At 44.5% G+C, this 11682-nt stretch overlaps 1 protein-coding gene across 3 annotated transcripts in view; it reads right to left on the bottom strand.

Moving 5' to 3' along the window:
• The window catches only part of LOC100744739 (amyloid beta A4 precursor protein-binding family B member 1-interacting protein-like), a 144556-nt gene that overhangs the window by 55394 nt on the left and 77480 nt on the right, over positions 1 to 11682 (bottom strand). The window contains exon 1 of one of the 3 annotated variants that reach the window (XM_012389357.3): positions 8161 to 9076. The exons of the other annotated variants lie outside the window; for them this stretch is intronic. Coding sequence (XP_012244780.1) covers positions 8161 to 8280 — 120 coding nt within the window. The 5' untranslated portion in view covers positions 8281 to 9076. Of the gene's footprint in view, positions 1 to 8160; positions 9077 to 11682 lie in introns of those variants that run through there. 3 annotated transcript variants of the gene reach the window in all.

An 11682-nucleotide genomic window follows, 5' to 3' on the forward strand; every position in this document is an offset into this window, starting at 1 on the left:
TTTTACCCCCCCCCCCCCTCTCTCTCTTCCCGAATCGCTATACACGTTCATTCTAAATCGGGCAACCACGAAAAGGTCAATCTCTTATGTCGAAAGATCTCCCATTCGCGGACGAAAAAGCAATCGACAACCGATCGGCTTTCGATCGCGAAACGGTAACAGGTTCCCGAGTTTCGTAATCACGTGTTTAATCAGGAGCACGCCAGGGAATCGCGTTCGGCTGAGAATCACGAGGCGGACATGGAACAATGAGAAACGATCGCGGATCGTGGCCGCTGTTCGCCGAGTGTTCCATAGCGCGCGCTACTCGTTCCGCTCGATTAATCCGGCCCCGAGTGTCGTGCTGGCATTTCCGTGTGAAAAAGCACCCTTTTGTAAGCCACGAGAGCGAACCGGAGCACCCGGGAGCACTCGCAGGGAGAACACGATGATGGGTCTTGACGCGACGAGTCTGTAATCCTCGCATTGTCTCTTCATCGCATCTTCGTCTCTTCATTCTCTGCCCGATCCACCTACACAACGATACCCTGGGAAATCCGTGCCTTTGTTAAGGGCCGCGCAAGATTCGGATTGGTTCTCGATCTTCTCTCAATGTTACCGGTGTATCGCCCGGAATCGGGAAATCCACACCGTTTCTAACCGTTCCTTCCTATATACGGAGATGTCGAAACGTTTGAAGAGAGGCATTAGATTCGAGATTTTTTGAGCGATCGTGGTAGCTATGGTGACGTTTCACGATGGTTTTCTGCCATACAGTACAAGTTGAAATATAGCTATAAACTGATAAACTAAATCCCGAACAGGTAGTTTCTTCAATTTCAGAAAAATCCTGTTACATTTTTTGGGTTTACATTCACCTGCTACTATTTAGAGATTTCCCTAGTCTCCGTAGCTTACAGTAAAAGACAATTTCATCAAAACCGAAACCAGCATACAATACCTGGCAGAGTTCATCCAACTGCTCTCCAATTTCTCTTACAGCGCGTATAATGTAGCCGAGCGCGGTGTGCAACATCTTACGTCCGTCCATAACCGTTACGCCGCGCGGGGCGAGAATGCACATAGAAATGGCTGTCGTAATCTGGCCGCGACATTCTGTGGCTACGTCTCGCGTTACGTTCCTCCTGCAGCTGGGGTGACAATAAGAAAGCCGATACCCTCGCGGTCGAGGTTATCTGCGCGACGTTTCGCGATTGTCCAGTTCTCCGGGACGCGGAATCGCGCTCGTTAGATAGAGAATCTAACACGGAATCGTCGGGAAAATCAAGAGAATTTACTCGATGCCTCGGTTAACTACATTACCAGCGTTAGGTATTATCAGGGGAATCCACTTAGAAAATATAGCGCGTCAGCCCCGGAATCCAGCAGGATATCCCAAGGAACGCGCAAGTTTCTGAAGCCAGCGATCTACCGGAAAGCTAAGCCAAACTACATTATCCTAAGCTTAGAAATATTTGCTTCGTTTGACAGCTGAAGCTCAGCACAGTTTAACTCAGGAAACCTTAGCTTCGAAGAGAAAACATCAACCTGATACTGTATATTGTAAACGGATCAATTTGCCTTCCCTTTTTCGAATAGAGAGAAAGGAACAAGAATGTCCAACATCGTGTGGATCGTAACGAGGTGTTTAATTGGCTTACGAGGGATACTTCTTCCTACTTTTATCGAAGTGTCGTCCTCGCTATAAATTTGACCGATATCGTTGAAACCACGAGAACCTTGACTATGTGATAAATGACATTCCATAAAGAATCTAATCAGGTCTAGCTAGAGCTTCAAACCAGTCCGAACAACCAGAAATTCCTAATGGTGGCAACGACTACTTCTCGTTAAATTTACGACCATCACCACGGCGATCGTTTCAACTTGTCTATAGAAGAATCTGAATAATCAAGCCCTAAACATTCCTAAAGCGAAATAATCTCACCTAAAAAGCGAAAGCGTAATTGAAACACAGAAATTCAAAGATCGTTACAAGGTTAACACGCGTATCCATTTTACAATGGAACAAGAAAAGCAACAAATACTTCCAATTTCTTTTTAAGCTCTCTCACCTAGGCGATTACAGTAATTTCGAATAAACAATAGACCTACGATATCGAACGAGTGTGATCGGTTAGAAGAACGAAGGGGTCGAAAGTGCACGATATCCCCGAGGCTGTCGATGATTCCATCGCTTTCGCCTGCGATTCTTTCGTTCGCGAGAGAATAGCGAAGTTGAAACACGTTCTTAGTATGGAGACCCCTCCAGTCTGGCGCCAAGCAATAATAACCATTCGCCCACGCCGAGATCTTTCTCTCTCTCTCTCTCTTTGGCGAGGTTTTTGCACCGAATGGCCGACCAGTCGCAGAATCCCCTTGCAACGCTAAGCAAAAAGGTCCATCGGGCCTGGTGAATCGATATCACGTCGGCTCGCGTTTAGCAAATCGTTCGAAGCAACGTATCTGCTCGTCGCGTTATGTCCACTTCGATTCATCGGATGTTCTTGTATGAATTTCAAATTACAGCCTTCACGACTGAAAATCCAAATCCGAGTCACGCTATCGGAAAACTATGGCTGCGTGACATACTACGCTGCGACATCGAGGAAAACATTATTTTACAGTTGCATTTGACCGACTTGGATCGTAAAAATTTGCTTCGTTGTGAACGATGGTGTACTTTTTCGAAGTTAAGGTAGATATTCGTGATTGTGATCTGAATAACTAAAAAATAGGATCTAAATAGAGATTTGTTTCACCTACTACGTATTTCAACGAATATCATACTTTGCACGTTCTATATGCGTTCTATACTTAATTAAATAAATCTTTTCATCGGTTTTCTGTACTTCTCAATTTCGTCAAGTCGATCGATATGTCTGTTGAATCGCTTAATTCTAAGTAAGTGTATAATTATACGAAATGGGAGGATTTCAAAAGAAAACTTAACAATAATAAAATAAATCGCGTAGAGAAACGAAATCAATTCGTGACAAACAAAAAGTGATTCGATAAGCGAGTATATTACGAGCTTTCAAGAAGCTCGTGCCAATTGAGTAGACTGGAAATGAGATAAAAAAGTAATTCTCTGTTCCAGCTGTCTACCAAAACAGATAATAATTTCTCCTCGATCGATTGAATCGAGGGATGATAAAAGATAACCTCCGTCCTTGAAGTATGGAGGGTGCGCGGAGCTCGTTCGCCCCACAGTCCAGTCGTCTTCGTGCAATAATGATCGTCGGAAAGCGCATATCGGCCTCGAGCACGGCCAAAGGAAACGCATAAATCCAGAGTATTCCTCCTCCTTTGAAAGGTTTGTAATCTCCTTTCGACATCGAAACTCGTTTCTTCGTATTGCATAGCAGATGCGAGCTTTTCCAGATGCCATTTCGCGTACACTTCCCGCCCTCCATCTTGCCATGCTATCTAGGGCATGGAGGGCAAGACGAACGAAAATAATGAGATTAATTCGTTAAGCAAACGCGTTGACGACACCATTCGCCTCCCTCAGCCACGTGTGGACGGCAACGTTCTTTTTTCTATTTTATTCCATTCGTTGTTTCTAAGCCTACGATTCGAAATACAGCTGGACGATGAAAAAGAAATGGATCTACAAGTTTTTCTTCTTTAAATGTAGACACGAGTGCTTTAAGATATATTAGTTCAGTATGGTAATACGAGAGTGAGAGCTTTTTATTGTGTAACGATGTGAAATACTTTTGGGTCACGGAGTTTTTGTTTGAATAACAAAGAAAAGAGTTTCCGGTGTGTTGATGGCCTTTTTTGTAAGATCCTACGTAGACCTACTTATAAAAACAGAATTTCCAAATATTTTTCCATCGGTTTGTAGATAATTTTATAAAACTGAAAAAGAAACTCAAGTATTCGTAACATTGCGGTAAAGTATACATATCCATTCAATCGAGAATCGAAAGCTCCTCCACCAAAATCAATCGATAAATCCGAGCTACTCACGAGAGCTGTCCAAGAGAGCTAACTCTCCTGATTCAAAGCTGTTAATAAAGGAAAGAAGAACGGTTTCGTCGTGGTACGTGACAGATCAGTTCTCATCTCCGCAAACAGGAATTAGAGCCATCGCGTTAACTTCCAAAGCAATCCAGTCGTCCGTGACGACCCACCCCAAGTCATCGTGACTCGGATTCTTTCGACCAGCGTAGCAAACAACGACGAACGAATGACACCTGAGCGTGGCTGACTCCGTATTTTTTTTACAGCCTGTCGACACAGATTATGATAATGCTCGTTCTCTCCTCGTTCCGTTTGATCGGCGAGGGAGAGAGAACGTTCTAGGGTGGATTCCCGGCACGAGACAGCCGAAAAACAGGGTTGGTGGCACCCGGTGAGTCATGCTTCATCCCCCACAACGTGGAAGCACAGGATGAGAGGGTGAGCAGCCACGGTGACTGGTCGCCAACATCCCCCCGGTATTCTGCCTGCAGCGCCGCACTGCCTATGAGTTCCCTCTTTGCGATTGAAATTATATTTCCCTCCATCTCCGGGCATTCGCGTTCGATGCTGTCATACTACCTCGTTTCGCTTTCGTGGAAATCGCTTTAACTACCAACTCCCCGGTCTGAGTACGGATTGTAATCGTACTCGACGTTTGATGTTTCGACGAGCAGATTTTTGGGTTTGTTGAAGTTTGTTGGAGTTGATACAATTGGGAGAATATCGTAAATACGTGGAATATGATGTTTCTCAGCAATAGTAAGAGATGTTCGATACACAACTGTACGCCGATTATGATCATACTCAACGTTTGATGTTTCGGTCAGATTATTAAAGTTCGTCGATGTTCGAACAGAAAATTAATTATAATAGAACATAGTGCTTGCCGGGAGTAGCGATAGATTTCCACTCTGGCATGTTAATAGCCTCGTTTATTTTCTATATACACGTTTTTCCTTTTTCTACGGTAATATATCCCAACGAGTAGACATCCTCGGGAAACCGCCCACGATAGACCGTCAAAAAGTCGTCTTCGTGCGGCATTGTCCGTGTAACGAGTAGGAAAAAAGGGAAACACGAGATAGCGGGTAATCACGCGACACCGCATGATTTACCGAGACAAGGAGTGCGGCAAGGCGGCGCAATTCATAAATTATACCAATTCCGCGGAGCGATCGTTCACGATCGACGGGGAAAAAACGACGTGGCGAGCTATAAATCTCGTGGTGTAATTTGCGGACGGAAGAGTGTTCGAGAGGAACGCGTGTCTCTCGAAGCGCGTCACGAAGAGGATCGATCGTGTGTGTCCACCTTTTCCTTCGATTTTGACTAACAAATTTTCGAGGGCGAGTTTAGGCGGCCCTCGGCCGTGCAGCTGGCGCTGAATCATCCTTGGCCCTTTGGTCTGGAAGCACGACGTTGCCAAGGTTTCGAAGCGGCTTCCAGCGACTTTTATCGTTTCCTCTTATCGAGCTCGGGTCTAGGAAGAAAAAACGAGCCCGTGCCCGTCTCTGATACTGAACAGAGGCTACCAGAGCTCACGTGACTTCCGTCTTTCGCCGGTACGCTGCTGTGATAACCGCGACGTCGCTGATCCTCGTTCGATGTATTCGCCGCGTGGCCACGAGCGTTCACCAAAACACGAAACAGATAACGAACACGGTTTACATGGGTAATTAGCCTAATCTGTAACACGATTTTTTTTCACTGCTGGTTTGCAGCGAGCTCGATCGTTAAGTACGAGGAACGGAAGCGTGAAGAATGTTTCGGTGAAGGAGATTGGATGGTTGAATGTTGCGATTTAATAATGTGTTAGATCGAGTCCATCGTAATATGTTCCACGCATTGCTGTTTTATTCGTTACTCATCTCGTTTCCAACAAAACAAATCTACATATTCATCTATTTATATTTTCATTACACTGCTTACGTTACTCCGAATCATCCTCTCTATCAATCGAGCTCAACCTCGCTTAATTACCACATATTTTCTAACCACAAAGGAAGCTTTCCACATACGACAACGAGTATTACAATTGACAAATTAAGAACGATGTATCAGAATCAGAAAACGGCGATTACATCATGAAAAATATTTCACGAAACAGCGAAGCACAGCGCCTTAAACCAGAAACACAGCTGCAAACGCGAAATCGCTACATTACCTCCCACGCTTTATGCAGATACCGCTCGACTCTCCAATTTCCCCTCTCCCTTTGCGCAACACACGACAGACCTTATTGATCGCAACGTTTCAAGCACATTACGATCAAACTATCGATCTTTCGTGAGCGCGTTAAATGTTTATATCGCGGCCACGCATTATTAAGCCGTGCGTACAACAGTCGCCTGGCCCCGTGCTCCATCGAGCCTGGGGCTTCAGCACCGTAATTCAAGCAGCCACTTCAGAGGCAACAGAACGGCCGCAACAATGCCCGTAACTGTAGATTCGAGGTAACTTTACACTCGAGTCCATTTTCTCGTTGCCCACTTAAACTCGTCGCAACGTTCGCGCCCTGTCGGTCGTAGGAAAGGGTTCGTGACACGTGTTCGAATTTCCCTTAACGGCCATTGCACGCTTATGCTGTTCGACCACCCCGCGTACCAATTACCCGGAGGTAACTCGAGATACCATTACTCCATCGATGCAACGAAATCGCGACGCTCCTCCGTGAGGGTATCGTTAGGGAAATCGAGGAATCTAACAGGGACTTTGCACGCAAACGAAACACGGTTGCACGTGATTGTTGGTGCAGATTCGGTTGAAGATCCGATGGTGACACACGATAGTCTCGCTACGAAAGTTTAAAATAAACCATCCACAGTCTTCTGATAGTAAATGATCGTAAATATGGAGTACAAACTGGTATGAGAATATAGGTGATGAAGAGTCTGCACGAATGTTGAAGATGGAATTTTAAACGAGTTCTGGAGTTGCACGATAAAAGCACGAAGAAGATCGAATCACTCGATTTAATAAACATCAAATTTAAAATTTCTTCTTAGCACGTAACCGTAATTTCTAAATTTGAAATTTCATTCTAAAATGGACAACGTAAATTCAATTTTCCAAAGAAAAACCATCCTTGGTACGAAATATTCTCCTCGAAAGAAGAGAAGATAGTATGAAATAAGATAACGCGTAACGAACGAATCAACATTTTGCTTCCATTGAAATATTACATTCTAACAGTAGTACTTCTTCGTGCCATTCCAGAACTTTCAGATAGATCCATCAAGCGTTTAAAAGCAACGAGAGAGAAGACCTTCCTCCGCTCCAACTTCACCGCTAAAATCATAACAATTACGGCGCTGCTCGCCGGAAGGAAGCGTCGTAATAACTTCTTACTTCGCGCAGCCTCGTAAAGATTAAAAAGGGGCGCGGAGGGAAGGGTCAAGGTGAGATAAAGCAAAATTAATGGCAGACCTAAATCCCTGCCCGATGGATCTCCGCGAGTTTGCCTCACGGCTGCAAGAAAGAAGCTCGCTGAATTTACGTGGCTGTGAGCCAATGTAACGCGCGCAACGTTGATTTCAATTACTACCTGTCGAAAATTCCCGATAATTTTTAGGAGATTGGCGACGATCGTTGCATGAAATATGATCGAGCTAGCTATACGAACATAAAGTGCACAGAATTTCTGACTATCGACGTCTAATATTGAAATACTAGAAAGTGTGCTGCTTTTTCACGTTCCTGCAAAGTTCCATCGAGATCGATGAGTAACGTCGGTGTTGCCCTCACACGTTGCTCGATAGGAACGAGATCGGCGTGAAGATCGGAGCGAACTTTCGAAACGTTCCTCGTGCGTGGCGACGCGTTAAATTAACACGCAGACTTTTCCATTAATAAAAGAGACCGCGTGTATGGTGACACGCGTCTCGAACGTGACAAACCATACGCGGTTACGTAATCGAAAATTGACGATTTTTACGACGAACGCCGTGGACCGGTTTTCATCGCGCTAGTCCACTCCAACACACGAGCTTTTAATTATTCCTAGATTCAAAACTGCTATATTTTGTCTCTGTTCGTCGAATACTATGAGAAAATACGAAATAGTGTATAAAATATAGGGGCGCGTGAAAACGAAATTTAGCTAAAATATATTCGACGAATCAATTTCTCAAGGCTTAAATTTACAAATAAAGGAGTTTGTATCTCGATAAACGAACAGCGTGAGTGGCAATTGCCACGCGAATCACGTACCATGCCCTCGTCTATCGAGGTGTCTTCCTCGAAGTAGCACTCGTCAGGTTCATCCGGTGTCAGAGCGGTAGGAGTTTCCGGTGACTCCTCCTTAATGTCCTGTCTCCTCATCCAGTCCATCTTCAAGACTTTTGAGCCTTCGGAGACCAGACCAGTTGATGCTTCTTCTCGATTCTATTCCTTACTCGTATCCAACACAAGATCACATGTCTCTTCTCGAATTCGATCTTGTAGCACGAGATTAATGAAAACAACCGGCCGGATTCGTATGTCGAAATGGGAAACACTGAAACGAACTACAACGACCGTTTTCCTTATCGTTTATCACGAACCACGCTCCGATTACGCGGAAGCCGCTCCGCCAGCGACTGTCACTGACATTTGCCAAATGTCAAAGCTTTTCGTGCCGACTATGTAATATATCCGTGACGCTAACGAGGTGTCGGGCTTCTCTCGTTGATCGAAGCTCCGATATACCGTGCGCACCGGGACCACGGATGCACACGTGCACCAATCGTGTATGCCCCGATAAAGATGAACTCTAAAAAACTTATTCACTGTACGTTTCACTGTACGATGCGGTAAAATGATTTTGTCAGAAGAGTATAAAAACGATTTAGAAAAAAAGAGAATCTTCGTAAGGAAGTTTTCCGAAGTTGCGAAAAAAACGTTGACACGATAATCCGATTGAGAGAAAACGATCCTTCTCGTACGATAGTCACGAGTCAAACTGATCGACTAGATCTTTCAACATGAGGCTCTCTTATCGAGAGGAAAAACTCACACGCTATACGGCTCGATATCCAGAAGAGAACGCGTCGTTAATACACAGAGCGTACCGGCGAACCAAGAGATGATTGCGAGCGAGAGACGGACGCGCGCGCAGTCTCGCATGTGCACACGAGCGAGCCACGGCGGCGGTGCAGCTGCAACTGTGTGTGCAGGCCGGGAATGCTGGAGGTGGTATGGAGGCGGCTTGGTGGGCGCACTCTGTCTCGTCTCTGCTGCTGCCAGCCTTTTCTCGCTCTGTTTTACCTAGACGTGCCTTGTCTGTTCTCTCCCTCTCTTTTCGACTGCTACTAAACTTTCTCTCTCGTATCCGTGAAAGCCCCATGCGTCGTTCACTCTCGCTCTTTTCGGTGAATCATCCGTCTCTCTTATGCTTTTCACCTTTTCGTTCCCTCTACCACTCGTCCTTCTTTCCCGGTCGCTCATAGTCACATCATATTTTCCGTCCCTCTCCGATGATTCGTCAGACCTAACGTCTATCTCTCTCTCTCTCTCTCGTTCGAGCCTCTTTCTCCGTTTAATTTCTTCTTTCTCCTCCTCGTAGTTTCGTCATCCCGTCTCGGTTCCACTCTAGAGCGTTCCGTGCACCTCTAGCGCCCTCTCTGCTCTCTATACGTTCTATGCCGCTGCTTTTGCGCCATCTTCCTCCCACTCTTTGTTGGCCTCGCGTTTTCCTTCTCCGTTTCGTTCGTTTCTGTTTCTTTGGTAACTCTCGACCCCTTCGTCTCTCTCCCTCTGTCCTTCGTTTACCAGCCTCGTCGTATATATTATACCGCGACCACGCTGTCCTCTATATTTCGTACAGCTTCCCTCCTCGCTCCAGCACCACTCTATTTCCCCCGTCTATCCCGACTTCCTCTTTTCTTCTACCGCTATACTCCCGCGTTTCTGTTTGACCTCCCTTTCCGTCACTACGTTTTCCATCCTCTTTCACCGTGGCTTTTCCTTTCCAGTGGCTGCACGAAAAACGTCAACTATATTCCGTAGCTGGACAGAGGCGAAGAAAGGAGGAAAGAAGACGCGTAACGAGGGTGGCCAGGAATAATTTTTTCTCTTTCTCTTTCGTTTTTTAGCCTGTGCACACCGTCTCTGTTCAAGAGCAGCATCCCTGTTCCGTTTCTCTTCCTCTTTCTCATGTCCTTCATCCTCCCCCACCAGGAACTGTCTGTCTCTCTTCAACTCGGTCCTTTCCTCCCTCTCCGCAGTTCCATGACCCCTTCCATTTCGTGTGGAGTCGCTACGAGCTACGAGTTCAGGGACGATCCGTTTTCAGTCGAGACCCTGGATCTAACGCCCCGAGGGATACCAGAAATAGCGACTTTCTTCTAGCGCCGGGGATTTCATTTTTTTATGCTTTGGTCGCACGGGATCCACGATATAGATTCGTACAGAGAAACAAATTGCCGATAAGGAAGAATTGTTCGCGAGAAACCACCACTCTAGCTCGATATGGGTGACATTATTTATGAGATACAGATGTAGCAACAATCTTATGGAAGAGGTAAGATCGGATGTTGGAATTCGTCCAGATTATTAGCTCCTAGGTTGATGTAAATGAAGCTTTTGTTTAGTGAACGAAAGCATTCCTTAGCTCAGTAACGAAGAGCAGGATTGGTAACGAAATTATTAATTTGGATAAAAATTCTATGTAATGTTTATTAACGCGATCACCGATTGAAATTTTACATAAAAAATCTGTCAGTACATAAAATTAACGATTTAGCATAGAATGTACGATATTTCAAATTGTAATAAATCTCAGTAAAAATTTATTATATATGGTATTACATTAAAGCGTTTGGAAAATATGAAATTACCATTCGAGAAGTGTAAATAAATAGCAATTCTACAGGAAAACCACTCTAGAGTAATAAAATAGAGTAATCAACAGCGATTAGAATAATCGATATTCCGGACCACCCCATGAATTCGCGAAATATTACGTAAGCCATGTAAATCACGCATCGCTGAATCGCAATGGACCGCGGTACATCCCTGAACTAGGTACCATCGAGAAAGAAAGAGGGACGATGAAAATGGCAAGTATGCCACGGTAGGAACGAGGAGAAGAACAAACCCGATGCTAGGGCACTTGAAGAAGCGAAATACCCTAGAAAAAGATGGACATAATTCACAGGACGAAGATTGACCCTCAGTATCGTAACTAGGAAATGCATACGAAAAAAAGTAGCTATATTTTCGCACATTTATTCTTGATTAATGTATAATACTACTATGTAGTTTTTATCTATTACTCGATAAATACAGATTTGTTACATAGTTAACAAATAACCACCGACTTTATGTATATCATTATACAATCTCTTTATGCGATATTGTCAAAAAATTAATAAAATCAACCGCAAATTTTCCAATTACGTTGAACAAAACATTTACTAACCTCTACTACGTTTTAGTTCCAAATTTTATGTATCTTCAATCACTCGAAGCACGAACAAATTCTCGATTAGCTTCGGTTACCCAAACTTTCGAAAGAACTTTCGTCTAATCGAATAAGACAATTCTCTTGTAAAAGTTTTCTTGTATAAAATATCGCTCTTGTACAAAAGATAAGAATACAACATAGAAATAACACAAAATGGTGATAAAATAGACGAAACGAAAGGACAGACGCGCAGCGCCTCCAGTTAAGACGGCACTGGGCCGAACCACGAGAGAAAGGGACAGACACAGGGAGAGACACGTGATGCTGGAACGTGTGTTAGTCATGGG

The sequence above is a fragment of the Bombus impatiens genome, unplaced genomic scaffold (assembly GCF_000188095.3).
Source record: "Bombus impatiens unplaced genomic scaffold, BIMP_2.2 scf_0640, whole genome shotgun sequence".
Lineage (NCBI taxonomy): Eukaryota > Metazoa > Arthropoda > Insecta > Hymenoptera > Apidae > Bombus > Bombus impatiens.